Source organism: Zeus faber (assembly GCF_960531495.2).
Source record: "Zeus faber genome assembly, chromosome: 1".
Classification (NCBI taxonomy): Eukaryota; Metazoa; Chordata; class Actinopteri; order Zeiformes; family Zeidae; genus Zeus; species Zeus faber.
Genome location: NC_137193.1, coordinates 31,083,092 through 31,099,595, shown reverse-complemented (window position 1 = coordinate 31,099,595; position 16,504 = coordinate 31,083,092). Strand labels below are relative to the sequence as shown.

The 16,504-nt window shown below is 41.2% G+C and overlaps 1 protein-coding gene across 1 annotated transcript; it reads right to left on the bottom strand.

The window, feature by feature from the left end:
- Positions 1-3,052: 3,052 nt before the first annotated feature.
- Positions 3,053-12,006, bottom strand: LOC307247031 (ankyrin repeat and MYND domain-containing protein 2-like; the record flags this gene model as incomplete). The annotated part of the gene is made up of 10 exons (XM_080023086.1): positions 3,053-3,216; positions 3,861-3,984; positions 4,105-4,233; positions 4,379-4,514; positions 4,972-5,186; positions 7,634-7,794; positions 7,886-7,984; positions 9,999-10,137; positions 11,437-11,501; positions 11,940-12,006. 10 exons carry the CDS (start codon positions 12,004-12,006, stop codon positions 3,053-3,055), a joined length of 1,299 nt encoding a protein of 432 aa, XP_079879212.1.
- Between the last annotated feature and the right edge of the window lie 4,498 nt (positions 12,007-16,504).

Below are 16,504 nucleotides of genomic sequence, written 5' to 3'. Positions count from 1 at the left end.
GTCTCTATTTGACTTTACTGCCGAGAGGTGTGTGTGTGTGTGTGTGTGTGTGTGTGTGTTTTCGACCCAGTGGTTGGTGCACTCTTCACCTGTCGCTCTTATATAGGCGGCTGCTGGCCTGACAACGGCGCCCGCGGAGTTTCGACGAACAGTGACGCGCGTACGCACGCCCACCGCGTCCCACGGCGAACTCGGAACCCCGCTAAGTCCGACCAGGTGGAGCAGTGGCTCTCGGGAAAAACAGGCGGAGGGGCGAAACGCCAATTGCAAAAAGGCGCGCCGTCGCTGTCAGTTCGGAACACGGGGAAATGGACAAATCGAAAAGCCAAGTCGGGGAAAAACACCTTCACCGCTACCACGACACATGCGCCCACGTTTATTTTAACCCGCCGTCGTTATTTCAGTGCGGTACTCCGGAGAAGACGGCTGCTGCCGGCTCCGCGTTAGTTGCGGGGACGTTCGCGAACGATTCGAATATTTGGGTCGAAACGAATCTGCGAACGAATCAGGGAATCGGTCACCCACTCGCCGGGAGACCCTCACTCCCTGAGCGAGTGGGGGGCGAGCGAGCGTGTTTCGAATGACGTTCCACTCCGAACCGGCCGAGCGCTCAGCTGAACTGACTGATGGACGGGGATCAGTTCAGTTCGTTCTTCACCCCAAAGATACGAATCGTTCGCGAACTTCACGCTCAAAGAGCGGGAAGAAGCTGTTTTCTCTGGAATATCGCGCTTAAATTAAAAAAAAACGTGGATTGGTATAAAAGTTGTTTTTTTTCTATTTATTAATTACATGGAGGAAGCAGATGGAGGATTTGGACACGGTGGTCTCGTGTGGTGCGGTTGGTCTAGAGATAGTTGCTCTAAGTTACTTGTATGAATTCTTATATATAATTCAGACACTAAATAATTTAGTTGAATATATTTAATTGCAGATAAATCAGTGCAGCCGGAGGGGCTCACCGCCGTAATGGCGTGGCTTACTTCCTTTATTTGGCTTTTGCGTTCGTGTTTTCCGTTAGTGCTGTTGTTTTTCCGTTAATGCAGTTGTGTTTTCCGTTGGTGGGGTTGTGTTTTGCGTTAATGCTGTTGTGTTTTCCGTTGATGTTGTTGTGGGAGTTTTTTTGTATTTGCAAAAGCGTTTTGCAACACAGTTTGTATCACACATCTGGATTTGCAGCGTTTTCTAAATGATGATGTTTTCCTAATTTGCCTGCGTTTTGTCTATTTGCCGTGTTTTGTTTAGCTGGAGTGCATTGAGCTCTCAGGGCCACCGTGCAGTCGTTCCCACATCCGAGCTAAATGTGAAACTTCTATTTTCGCTGTTCAGGGAAACATGGAAGCCTACACTGAATGTGTGTTTGTTTGGCAAGCTTGTGTATTCTACAAGCCGCGACACGTCTTCTAACGTAGCGTTAACACTGCAGAGTGGTTGAGATCGGAGTTTGACGTGTTTTAGGATTCAGATCTATTTAAATGACCATTCAGCACTATTCTTACATTTACATGGCTTGTAGTAGCTCCACATATGCATGAGTTTTGATTAGTTAGCCACAAAACTTGTACTGGTCAAAGAGCATTTCCCAGACACTCAGTGATGCCAAGTAAAAAAATAACTGATATTACTGACATTAATATTAAACTCCATTCAATTATTTAATTCAAAGTCTGTATACATAGTTATTTATTTATCAAATATATTCATACTGTTTTATTTTTCATGTCCTCTGGTTCTTGCGGGTTTGGATGACATCAGCGTTGTGATGTGCAGCCATTATCCAAATCATCTCCCTTTTCATCCTGCTGCTAAACTCGTGCCCCCAAGAACCAAGGTTTCCTCTTACAGCGCTTTCCCAGGGCTCTGACAATGAACTTACAGCAGGTCTCTCCTCTTTGATACCAGTGAAATAAAATCCACTCTGTAACTGTCCGGATCATGCCATTATTGTTACAGATAGGGCAGGGTCTTTTTTTGTTTTGTTTGTCCCCTCTTTAAAAAAACAGCCATGCTGTCAAAATGATCAGTTATATCCCCAAAAGTACAAGTTTGTCAAATTAGCCTTCATGAGGTGGATGCACTGTGTGGACGAGCTAGAGACTTAGAAAACGGGGCCCACAGGGGCCCAAACGAAAGAAGGCCCTCAAAGTTATTTGATGCTGTGCAGCGTTTGCAAATTTCTACATATCCGAAAGTGGACATTTAAACCCGGGGATTTTGTTATTTCTCTCTAAGTATGTGAGATGAGGGGATGAGCAGGGATGATAAACAGGGAAATGGGAGGACAGGAGATAATAGCCTTAACTACTTTATTTGCAATTATTCAAGCAAAATTCCATATGTGCGCATAAAATCTGCACAATGCTTACAGATAACGGTAGGGGATGCAGTGTATGGGATAATATCATTTTCAGATTGTTGGATATTCAACATGACTGTGCAGGTCTTGTACTCTGGCACTTCACATCTGCCAAGAAGAGTATCCTAAACTGAGAATTTCGAGGTGATTAAGAAAAGAAAAATGCTGCCATCTAGTGGTTGAAAGAAAATCTAGTGGGCTAATAGGTCACTTTATTGAAATGGTGAGCTTTGTTGCCTTAAACAACCGTTGATAACAGATCGACGTCATGCCTTCTATAAGACTGAATGTGCTAAAAAAAATTAAGGGAAAACAAACGCTGGTTTTGTGGTCGCTCGAAAAGGGCCAGCGCAATATAAGGTTGCAGTGAACACAATACAAGGAAAGCAGTATTCCGTTGACACCTGTAAAACTGTGCCTCAACAAGGACTTTGAGTCTGAATGCATTGCCTGGTCGTTGTAGGCCTACAAATCAGAGAAAAGCCAGTTTGAAAACAAAATACATTCTTTCTCTCATTCATTCTTTTGCTTCCCCTGTGATGTGAGCGAATAGACGTCACCTTCTAAGCATTACAAACTCTGACCACTGTTTTCAGCCACAACGAGGACAGGGATCTTCCCTCTGAGCTTCATCCTTATTGCCCCTCAGAAGTTTGTGATCCCAGCAGAAAGTCTGCACGGGCGTTTTGGTTGCGTCTAGCTGCGATACTCCCGCTCGGGCCTGGGAGCTTCAGCCGAGGTGGAGGGACAGCCCAGCAGCTCGGCGGGGAAGCCTCCAGCGGCCGCCACCTTCTCCTCCGCCCTCATGCACAGCTCTTGAAGGAAGTTCGCCGTCTCCCTCACCAGTTCGTGCTCATCTTCTGGCGGGGGGAAAAAAAAAAACGACACATGCAAAGGAAATCTTTTTTGGGGGAAATTCACGTTGTCTGTCTTGCCCAGATTCAGATGAGAAGGTCAACCAGATTTCATCATTCAATAACTGAATGCCAATTTTATCCTGTATAATCACCGTGGCCATTTAACACAACTAAGATCAAATTTTTATATATATTTTTTGTTTGTTTTTTGAAGACACGATGTATTGCCTAAATAACTCAGCTTTTGAGATACTGGAGGGTGTATTTCCTTAATTTCACTGGAACTAGGCTAGTTGATCCGATCTACAGCCATACATTGCACTAACACAGTGTGCATGCAGTCCGTTACTACCGCAGTACTGCATGCACAGGGAAGAAATCTGTATTGACGAGCCCGTCTGAATCTGGGTAAGACAGACAAAAAGTTAGCTTCCCAAAATACTGGATTATCAACTCACTTTCAAACCATACATTTATAACAAGAAACAGTGTTTTGTAGATAGCGTAAAAAGGTTGTGCAAGACAGGTCCCTAATATGCAACAAGCACGGACGAGTTCCCAGAACTCTCGAATACGACATTAGAGTCATTCCATTACCCCGTGAAACTACGAGTGATGCATTTTCTTTAGATCAATGGGATGTGCACCTTTATGTATTTTCAACCTCAGTGTGTCCTTCTCCTGGTCGGTGCCCTGTTCTTGAAACGCCCTGCACATGATTTTGTGGGTGAACCAATGGAGCTGTTGGCATGTCAGGCTGCAGTACATCACCTTCAACGAGAGGGAGATTGGCGTCAGGCGAGTCACACACAAGCTTTTCCGATGCCGCGACATTGCATGCGTCTACTGTACGTACTGTGTGTGTGCCTGAAAGAAAGAAAATTGACTTACAGTTTTGCAGAGGCAGCACCCCTTCTCTGCTCCCCGCTCGCCACATGTCAAACAGCAGTCTGCATCCACGAAGGCCATCTGGCCCGTCAGAGCTTGGGTGAGCACGGAGAAGGCTGTCGGGTTGTTACCCTGGAACCAAGAACGTGCAAGTACACTGTAAAAACTGCTTGCTTTCAGTTAAAAGTATACAAGGATGTATTCTTATTTACCCCAAGATAGATTTAACCACAAAGCGTTGAACCATATAATACTAAGAATTGATGGGTTTGCTCACAATCTCCACTGGTGCGATGCTCTTCACCAGCTGCTGGAGAAGTGTGGCCTCGCAATAAGGAAACTTCCTGATGCAGTCACGGATAAACTTCTCCTGGTACTGCGGGAAGCCATCACTGTCCCTGCCCATGAGCAAGCTGAATCACAGAAGGGTAATTAGGAAGGAAAATGAAATCAAAAGTTATTTTGCAATATCTTAAATCGAGATAAGTGGTATTATCATTGCCGAAACCTGTTGCGTTCACCCCATAGCAGTATACTGCTGTGCCTGACAAAAACAAACAAATTATTTTGAATGACTCTTTTCGAGATATCCCACCACTCATTCACAGGCAAACCACAAACTGCCAAAGACTTATTTTTCTGCTAATCAACTTGAATCAGATGACTGTAATGTGAATCGCACTGAGAAACACCAATTTCATCGACAAGTTGCATGTTGACTGTTTTAGCTCAATGCATGGCTGCAGAGGGAAGCAACCAGCCTAGCTCCTGTGAAATGAAACACCTTATTTGAGCGATGCGTTCTGCATCTTTATAATGAAGATCTAAGTTGTTTGAATTGCATTGAAGTGCATTCAGAACCTTCATCACCTTTTGACAAGTGTGTCCAGCTTGTCGTCGCACCCCCGAAGGAAGGCCAGGCATTTCTGCAGCACGCAGCTGATGTAGTGCATCTTCATGGCCAGCACCTCGTTCATGTTCTGCTTCTTAGCGCACTGCTCACACAGCAGGTCCATCACGCGGTAGCACTTCTCCAGCGCCACTATGTCCAGAAGCAGAGGGTTCTCTCTGACGAGCATCACCATCTGGCAGGAGTGACCAAAACCACCACACACACACCCTCTCCCAGTTAATATAGTATAGTATAGTAATCTAGCAATTGTCTCAGGGGGGCCCAAATTGGAAGAAACACCAACTTTATATTATTTCAATATTTTCAAATCATTTTGGATCGATGTCATTCAATTGGATTTAATTTTTTCAAATCACTGTTGTAATCTATGGATTCAGTCAGCCCTGCGGGGTGAATGCAGGGGGTGGGGATGGTGTGGTTTGAGCAGCCACCCCTGTCCTGGGTCTAGGTAATTGGGGCCCAGGATCAGAGTAGCAGCCCTCTCGCGACTGGCAGCAGCAGCACACAGGGTGTCCGGCGGAGGACCTAGGGAGAAGCAGCCGCAGCAACCACCACAGGTAACCGCTGGCAGCTGGCTACTCTGCCCAGCAGGCCAGCAGCTAGGCCATCCCTCCAAGCAGCCCCCGCAACAGCCAAGTCCAGTCCTTCCCCAGCCAGCACAGCAGCCCGTGGCACCACGCTCCGGAAGGGCGGAGGGGGTAGTCTGTCGTCGCCCCGGGGGAAGGAAGCCAATGGACCACGTGGTTCCAGGGAACCAGGTCCCCACGAAGGGGATCAGTTCCGTTTTGTTAGACTTTTTTGTTGGTTTGGGGTATGGGAACACTGTTTTAGAGTCCAGTGTTTAATTATTTTAGGTATGGTAACCCTATGTCAGTCCGCATTTTTTTTCTTTTTTGTTCTTTGCTTGGGGGTGGGGGGGTTAGGCTTCGGCCAGAGAGAATCCCTGGCCTCAGTTTGGTGTCGACGGTATGTGGCGTGGGGATGGTGTGGTTTGAGCAGCCACACCTGTCCTGGGTCTAGGTACTTCGGATCAGAGTGGCTGCATACCTGTTGCTCATTGGTCGGTCTAACGGGCAACATGTAAAACCCCCATCCCCACACACTGTCTGCAATATACTGTGTCTTAAACCCTGTCATCTGTGTCTCTGTGCCGGAGGTCCCTGAAAACGCCACTTGGTTGGCGTGTGGTAGGCGAAACTGCCACACGTATCTTTTGCTTTTTGTGATCCATCCACAGGGAGGGATGGACATTACTTTACCTACATGAGAAGCAAAGGTAAGTAGTAAGCTGACTTAAATTCTCATTTTAATAATGTTTTGGAAGCAAGCAAGTACAGCAAAACACTATTCAAAAGCTCCAGGGCTAAACATGCAAGGCTCTGCATTCAGATCCCAAGCTTCAATTGCCTTAGCACAAAAAAACAAGGCTTGACCATTCGCGCTCACTCTGTTGGCCTCACATGCTCCAACGTGATAATCTTCAAAAAGACAAGCCAAAACCAACACTGGTGCATGGCTCGTACGGCTCCAAAAGCTCATGGGGCTTTTAAAACGTGTTGTGGGAAATGCTCACCTTGATAATATGGCTTGAAAACAAACCATTTGTGTTTATGATAAACAGCCGATTTACACACTAGCAAAGGTGTGCGTGTGTGTGTGAGACCTGGGCGCCGGGACCAGTTGGGCTGTGTCACCACTGAGCCCTGCGCACACTTCCAGACATTCAGATATATTTAGATGGGCCTAGACTTGGAAGGGTTCCATGGCGGCCGCAGTAGACCAAAGCTGGACTGCTGTCAATGCCAGACTATCTGAGTCCTTCTCTGGAACCAATATATCTATCTCATTCTGATCTTCTTCTCGTAAAGAAGGAACACACAAACCCATATTGATATGGAAATTATAATTATATATATATATATATATATATATAAAACATTTTATTTCACACCATTTTTGTCACTTTCCACAGTACAACATTTAAAACCCTTTACTCTTAGGGGGGATAAAATGAAATTGTCTCTTACCCTAGTGCGGATATAGCCAAAAGCACAACCATCAGTAAACCTAGAAAATCCTGATAAAATGTATTGTGTCTCGTTTCGAGACATTTTGCGTATTTTTAAAGTTTAAACATTTGCCACATTAGATTGCATTTAAGAACAGCGAGAAGCTGCAGCAGAGTGTTAAGTCTCTCAATATTATTTAAAATATCGAACCTATACTTTAATTTATTCAGGGGGGTTTAAACTACAGGCATTCAGATCCGGCGCATAAAAACTATTTTATACGGCCCACTACATATTTATAATATATTGTTTAGTCCCTGCAAATTAATTTTCAAATAAAAATGCTTAATTAATCCAAACAATTTCATTTAACACTTTCAGAATATGAGACAGAATACAATAGCATATAACAAAGTTGTTTTTTTTACCATTATGTAAATGCATGGGGAGAAAAATGGAAGAACAAAAAGTGTTTGTTTTTGACAACCTGGCCCCCAGGTCATTTGAATTTCAAACCCCTGCTTCAGGTCATCTGTGTTGATCAAAGTTTGGGTTAGGGTTAGGGTTAGTTCCACATGATGGGACCTCCTCGCCCTACAACGCGTCCCACCTTGACGGGGTTGAGGTTGGTGGTCATGATGAGCTTGTGGAGGGGTTCTGCCAGGTTGGGGGGCAGCTTGGGTTCTCTCTCTGTCCCCTGGGGTCTTGTATAGTCCTCGAGCCACGCCCGGGAGAAGAAGTTGTTGATCACTGTCACGCAGTCGTGCTGGCCTAGATAGATCAAATAAATTGTCATAGCTTTGGGTTTTAGTACAAATTAAAAGCAGAAACGGTATTCTTTCAGCTGTTGTTGCTGGCTCACCCACAAATGCCGCCATCTGTGCAGCGGTGCGTCCGACGGAGTTGACCCGGTCTGTCTCAGCGCCTGCGTCCAGCATCATGGTGATGATGTCTGTCTTTCCTGGCGGTAAAGCCAAGATTTATTGTTAATAATATTAATAATAACAATAATAGTAAATATAGCTGCAGGCAGCACTGGTTTCTGAGGTTCCGAGGTTCCCGAATCTGCGCTCTGTGATAATAATAACTGTGACTCAATAATTCTGAATCAGAAATCATATTTTTCACTCACCCAAAATTCGACCAGTCAAACAGGGAGTGGCCTTGGTACTCTGTCCATTAATGTGAATTAATTTAATTACTGTTTATTAATGTTCCTTTGCCTTTCAAATTTACGATCTGATCACTCTGCTTTTATTTCATTATGTTTATGAACAGTGGCGTGTCGATCAAGCATGACCAACTGGATACTTGGGGTCAAATTTGGTCGGTTTTTCAGTAACTTCTCCTCCGTATGTTGGTTGATTTGGATGATACTTAAACCGTGAGATTCAAACGAGTTCAAATGACACCTCAACCATGTTTGTAGCTTCTGTCATTGTTGTGTTTGTGTTTACTAGTTTCAGCCTGAAAATTTAGAGAAATGTTCCCGAGCAATTACGATAAGGGATCAAGCCCGCAGGGCTAGACCCCTAGTAATAATAATAATAAATATAGCTGCAGGCAGCACATACATGGGGACCAGCTTAGTCGTGTTGTGTGCTTTTTACAGTTTCCCGGGTTCTCTGAAACGCAGCACGATTTTCCGAGTTTACTTGAACGGAGCATGGGCATGGGTCTGTCGTCTTCTGGTTGCTTGTCTCGCGGAGCATCTGCTATGTGGTCTTCACAGCATGTATTTCTTTGTAAAGTGGAGTTCAGTTTGTAGTTGGCTTACATTTTCAGTAAGTTCTGTTGAAATACAATAAATGTTGGGATATTTTTGTTGGTAATTACCATTGCAGGACTTCTATTTTTCCAACGCCACATTGGATTTTGAAGGCATCACTGAGTTGAACATTTAAGTGTTTTCGAGGGACGCGCTGACGACATTTTAAGGATTTGTTTTTATTCTATTATTTATTAATCTACTAAAGTAATTTGGACCACGGATTTAAAAAATAAATTGAACACAGAGGACACCACTCGAATGGATATGTGACCCATAACCTGCACATTTATAGTACTGTAAATATTATGATGACGTCACAAAGCGCCTTACTCTCAATCATCATTAGTTTTTGAACGTTAGTGTGTCGGTGACGCACAACCGTCTGTTTACTTTGGGTCCGATTTTGACAGTTTTTCATGAATTTCCGCCCTGTATGTGGATTGATTTGGATGAACCTTGAACCACGAGATGTTTGTGATGTCCTGGTTCTAATAAGACGTAAGCCGTTCATAGCTTTTGCCGTTGTCCTGTTCAAGATAGTTTTAGCCCGAAAAACTCTGTGGAAAATAATCAAACAATAACAATAGGCGGGCTGGAACCCTTATGATGATGATGATAATAATAATAATAATAATAATAATAATTATCATTATATAGCACCTTTCATACAAAATGTTCAGTTCAATGTGTTTTACAGACATTTAGGAATTAACCATATACAGTAATAAATTGTTTGAATTAGTGAATGAATAGTACATTTGAGGAGAAAGACAACAAAAGAAACAAAAACAAGAAAGAAAAACGTGGTGATGATACCTTCACCTCCATCGGTGTGTCACTGTTACAGTCTGACTTGAAATCATTCTGCTGATTGCCAGTATATGTCTTTTTACTTATATTGCAATGTCTTCCCTTACAGAATGGCCATATGTAATCAGACATTGAAAAACATATATATAATATATTAGGACTCCAAAATATCTGGCACAATCAGTTTTGTCCTATTGGTGATTCAAGTAGAAATCCTATAATAGTTTGTTTAGTGAAGTCACGTTTGAAAAAAAGTGTGTGCGCGTGTGTGTGTGTGTGTGTGTGTGTGTGTGTGTGTGTGTGTGTGTGTGTGTGTGTGTGTGTGTGTGTGTGTGTGTGTGTGTGTGTGTGTGTGTGTGTGTGTGTGTGTGTGTGTGTGTGTTTGGGGATGTACCTGACAGACCAGCGAACATTAGGGCGGTGTATCCATACTCGTGCTCGTTGCAGTTGACATCGGCCCCGTGCTGCAGCAGGAGCCGACACATGTCTGCTTCACCTTTGTAAGCTGAATGCATTAACGGTGTCAAGCCGCACTGTACAATAGAGAAAGAGAGGAGGGGTGGGTGGTATTAGTATCCAGGTCACATTAAGAGTGAAAATAAGCACATTGAGTGACACAATCGTCCTAAGGTAACTGCCCGATCTTTGCAAAGGTGGACCCGCCACCAATTATGATGCTCCTCTATACGCAACAGCATATAAAGGAGCACATGAGTAAAGCAAAAACGTTGAATTGCTGTCTCTTAAAAGGTGCCAAGTGCCAAACATGGGATTTTGCAAACAAAATAATCTTACGGATTACCATTTAAATACATGCAGAATTTAACACCACTGTAAATGGTCATTCCAAAGCAGTGTTTTGCAGCCTTCTATCTGCGACAGCACACCTTTTCCAATGAAATAATCCCACGGCATACCAAAAATCCCTTCGACCACAAAAAAATAAAATAAAATCAATTACAAACATGTACACATATTATTAAGGCCTGGCCTATTATTAGTTCTCGCTTTTAATGTGAAACTTGAACTTGTTCTGATGAACACAGAGCTGCTATTCTGCCTGGAACTGATGAATTAGTACAGCTCTGCAATTTTGATCCTGCGACACAAGACCTCATTTCAAGTGTAAATTTGAACCATTTTCATGGCACACCTGGTGAGCTCTCAGGCACAGTATGATTGAACAACACTGGTCCAATGGGTCAACTTGGTGAAGACATCTGATTCTGACAAGTAAGCAAGCCCTTGTGAACAAAGGAGCCCGGCTAGCCTGTATGTTACATCTAGTGGCGTGGCGCTATTATTATGAAACACTTTGGAGGACAACTTCCGCTCCTCGAGAGTCACAGCCATATGTCTCTGGAACAATGGAGTAAATACAGTATGCCGCAGTTGCACAACTGTTCCATTACAGACCCATGGGCCATGAGGAGGCGCGTATCATTGTTGTGCATTCACTTGTCCCTCTTTAGTTTCCACCTGGTTTCATCCTTATCACCAATGTTTTTTGGTTATTTCTAGTAAACCCCTCTAGTAAACAACCCCTCTAGTAAACCCCTCTAGTAAACAACTGTCCCTTTGATTCATAGCCACAGGTTGTTTTTTTTTAACACAATTTTGGAAGTATAAATAACAGAACTACAGTGAATTATGGGCATCATTGATTTATACACCCTGGTTGTGTAGAACTGTGGCCTAAAGGTGTTTTGATGCCTCCGCCCTATCCCCTCACTCATCAGATATACAGGCCTGTTTGAAAATAGTCAAAACTTGTCAAAAATCATTCCTAATTTCCATTCTATTTTCCTCGTGCTTTAATCCAAGGGGGATACCTCGTCCAAGCAGTTCACTCGGACATCTTGGCATGCAAGCAGCTTTGAAGCGTCGTCTACATTACCTACAAGTAGAATGAAAGAAAAATGTAGTAATACCAAGATTAAATTTCCAAACAAAGATTTCGATGTTAGCTGTTTGAAGAATGTAAAAGTATGAGTGTAATATAAAGGCTGGAATAGATTGTCTGAATGATTCATTGTCAATTAATTGACTATGCCCATGAAATGCACCCCAAACAACAAACTCATGTATAAATTATTATACTGCCAAACATTGTACATAGTCTTCCCATACGCCTCCATTTAATTTCCTTTTCACAAGTCCTTTTCTTTCTTCTTCCTTTTTTTTTTTTTTTGGACTATTCACAGAGAAAAAAAAAATCCATCAATTTTCTTTTTTTTATTTAAAACATCATGTAATGAAAGCAGATGTCAACTACTATCACCATTGATAAAAGAAAGTCGATTTTGTCTAAAAAATGTGTACATCTTCTACTCACCTGCAGCAATTACCTGCAGGATTTTCTTCTCAGATGCTGAAAGGTCCCCCTTCTTGGGTGAAGCCATGGTCCGTGTGTGAATCTGTCCTGTGGTGCGTTGCTGGTCTGCCTCGCCCTCCAGGAGACTGCACTGTTGTGACATGGAGAAATAGGTGTGTAAATGAACAGGAGACAGGACCTGTGGCGAGTACTGTCACTTGCAGGGTTGCCAGAAAATGCAGGCATTCTAAGCAGAGGGTTGGGCAAAAAATATACCCAAAAGCAATTTCACCAATTTTACTTAAACTTTCTAATCACGATCATCCATGGACCACTATTAGGATTATAATAGTATTATATTATATAATATATTACTTTGTTATTCCTAAAATTATATATATATATATATATATATATATATATATATATATATATATATATATATATATATATATATATATATTTTTTTTTTTTTTTTTTTTTTATTATATTTTTTTATTACATTTTACATCGAATGTACTACATACATAAATTATATTATATTATCATTTATTATTAATTGTGCTGGCGATTACTATTATTACTCATCTTATTATCTTTTAAATTATAACCAAACTTTGAGTTTATACGCTGCATAAATGCAAAATATATCAAAATTCCCGGCTTGATCCTGACGATTGTGTCATAACTTTGTGGGAGATTCTGGTTTTTGGCCTTGGGTTTATGAAATATTCCACTTTTTTGCCAAAATTGTGCCCAAGAGGTTTTCTATGGCAAAATAGAAGGTGGCAGAGGAATCCAGTCGTCATGGAAACACATGTAAACATACAGTATTTGGGGAATTCCCAGCGCCATCATGTGATGTCTTTGTGATGTCACAAACCTGAGCGTTTGGAGAAGCTGCCATCAGTTTATGCCAAAGAAGTGGAAGACATACATATACACACATGTATGTACACACGCTTGTGGTGGAAAGTAACTAAATACAAAAGTAAAAGTACTTTGTTACTGTACTTAAGTACATTTGACTTTCGACTTTTACTCCGGTTCATTTCAGCAAATATACTTTCAGTCAACCACATTTCTAACCGAATCACAAGAAATTTGTCTTGGTAATAATTGGTGCATTATAGTGCAGGCAGACAAGTAGCATAAAGAGTGGAGTCATAAAAAAAATACAATATATAGAGAATATACAAAATGTGCTCTATGCACCAGACAAAGATAAATTACAAAATAAGGCTACATAGTATTACAGTACATAGTATTAGTACATAACATTATTTTAGTTGAGGGTTTTTCTAATCAGGATTAATGTTTTAATTTATATATATTTTCAAAGTGCTATATGACACCACCTAAACTTTGCTGTCAATTGTAATAATATCCTTATTGTAATAAGGATATGCATGAGCACTCTGCAGAAGAAAAGCTTTTACTTTGAAGGCGAAAACACACAAATTTTACGTTGAAGATGAGCCGTCTCTGAGCTGTCTGTCTCTCAACTACCTGGTCCAATTTATTTTGTACAAGTTGGATAGTGGACAATGAAATGAGACAATACCCCACAAGCTGAAGTTTTCATTATAACATAATTTAGCAGACGCTTCTGTCGAAAGCAACTCACAATTATTCATACTCCGACGGACGCAGCCATCTGGAGCAATTAGGGGTTAAGTGTCTTGCTCAAGGACTCAAGGCTCAACAACAAGTCTGGCAACCCCGCAGCTCGTCCATAGTGACTTGGATGGGGGGGTTGTAAACATCTGTCGGGTTACCTGAACTTACCTCACTAATTATTTGTTCATGGTTTTGTTTTATAATTCATTTTTTAGCATTTAAGTATGAGTGCACATTATGGAATGCCGTATTTTGGCGCCCTTATTTACCCCCTTATTTATTTAAATATTTAACTCTTATATTTCACAGTTTTTCCAGTGATTTCTCGAGCACGGGACAATTTCACAACTAAACGCTCTGATATTTCTATTTGTGTCTGTTGTTTGTTTGTGTGATAGTAGAGAGCTGCTTCCACTTGCTGCCAACCAGAGTCAGGTAGGTGTTCCTGAGGGAGGCTTTCCGTTCCACAAATTCAAATTCTAATCCAAATGGGAATTCGAGTAGTAGCACTCATATAAACGATAAGATCCAGGGGAATTCGAAATCAAAATAATTCTCATAACTGGGGGAAAATTTTGTTAAAACAAATCCCGTGTGTCATTATTTATTTAGCTGGTGTTTTTTAAGAAACATCCATTCAATGTATTTTTGTTATCCCCTGATGATGGCGGGCGGGGTCCATCTCTCCCACCGAGAATGCGCTGATCGGGCACACGCAGGAAGTAAAAGGCAGCCGCGGCGAATTTGATAAAGCATCGTGACTAGTTGTGGTCAGTAAACTGTCGATGTGGATGAGCATTCCCACAACAATAGCAGAACCCTTGGATGGAATATCCCAACCACCTGAATTGACCAAGAAAATTTTTTAAGTAAATGTTAGAAAAAGGCACACTGTCAAGAAAATAAACTGATCGTCTTAAAGAAAAGGGCAAACCTGGATGTTGGAAAAGACAAAAAGGATTGAGTTTTCTAATAGATCTGGGACTTTCCATGTAGTCCACCCAACAGAAACAATCTTATGGATTAACACTTTAATTCTATAGGTTAATAATTGGATTGATTTTAAACACTTAACATACAACCGTTCATCAATATAAATCATGGGGTTTGCTCACTATATTTAAAATGATCACAATTCAATCTTGGTTTCGGGATGCTCCAACCTGTCAGAGACACTAAAATATGCAATTCCCTTAAACGTGTGTAAACTCTGATGTCATCATCTGATGTCAGCGTACGACCTACAAAAAAAACGAAAAAAAACAAAACTGGGCTGTTGCCTCATGATCCCGTCTGATTTACTGGCCTTACTTCCGAGAATTTTATTATGGGACGTTATTTTTGGAGAGGATTGAAGCGCAGGCCTTACATCGGCATGCTGTTGGAATCTAACAAAGCTCATTCAGGGATGGATGTAGAATAGCAAAGAAGACACATAAAGGGGAAGGATGGAAAGAATGAATGAAGGACAGATACAATCCTGTTTTGATTTGTTTTTACTACAACTAGTGCATGCCCGTTCAAAATGGCATAGTTTAACAAAATGTAAGACCAACTTTGCAATAAAAAAATTTAAAAAAGCATTAGAATGTCAGGAGGACCAGTCGAGACGCATAAGACTGCGAATCGCATCTTATGTGAAATGCCCCCCAGAGCCACACCCTGCACATAATATCATATTGGATGATGATGTCACAAATCACCCTGCTTAGTGGCCCCCCGCTGCTCGCCCCCTGCACAGAGTGGATCGGCTCGCTGTTCGCTTGTTTATTGAAAGTCTATTAATATAACATGTGCTGCATGTCAAAATTGCACCAAATTTGACACTGCATGTCCTTGGGTCCCAAGCAATACCCCCGTCAAGTGGAAAGTAGTTTGGATGAACGGTTGTCGAGATAATAGGAGAACATAAATACAGATTCCTTCCTTTATAGTTAGATGCAATGTGCGAAGTAAGTCTTATATTTTCCTTATGCAAAAGAAACACATTTTCCATGTATGAAAATCTAATGAAATAACGTAAAATTATTGATTATTTCCTGAGGCAAAATTCAGGATGTATGTTGTTGTTCTAGTTTCTTCCTTATTTGTGTCAATTTGAGTCACAATATTTTTAGCATGGTTATTGCATTAAACAGTGATATCCACATATGGATTCAGAGGCAATATATTGAAAAAAAGATGATTATCATTATTATTTCTATATATTATAATAAGTTGTATAATAAGTTGTTGTAATTATAATAAGTATGTGTGTGTGTGTGTGTATATATATATATATATATATATATATATATATATATATATATATATATATATATATATGTGTATGTGTGTGTGTTTGTGTGTGGACACACACATACATATATACAGTGTATAGCTTTAAAGCTTTAAAATGATAAAATTTGCATGTTTTATAATGTGGAGTCCTTCCATATATTGAATTATATCTCAATTATATATGAAATTATATCCATTTTCTTTTTTTTAATATATGGTCATTCTGTAAGGGGTCACCTATAGACCAAGGTTCAAGGAAAAATTAGACTGTGCAGAGGAGATCAGAAATGTAGATATAGAATGCCACATTGGAAGAACAGACAAAGTCACGTGCACTTGGAAAAAAACAATTTAAGGGATTAACTAGGGTTGGTTATGAGCCCTCCTTCCAAAGCATCGATCATTTTTTCTATTTAAATTGTACATATTATCTCAAAACTCTACCTCTCCATACAAATGGCACCGGATGGTATAACCACTTGTAGTCCGCTGACTAAAATGCCGACCAGCGGGTGATTGATGTCAGGGGATTAGAAAGTGCTGTAATCCCTGACCCAGCCAGGAGAGCTGAACCCTGTCTGTCTGCTCAAAAGGCCCGCTCTGAAGGTTACCCCTTTCATTGTAGGCCTGTCCTCCAAGGAAGGAAAAAAAAAAAAAAGCAACCAACCAACAAACCCGGTTGGTTG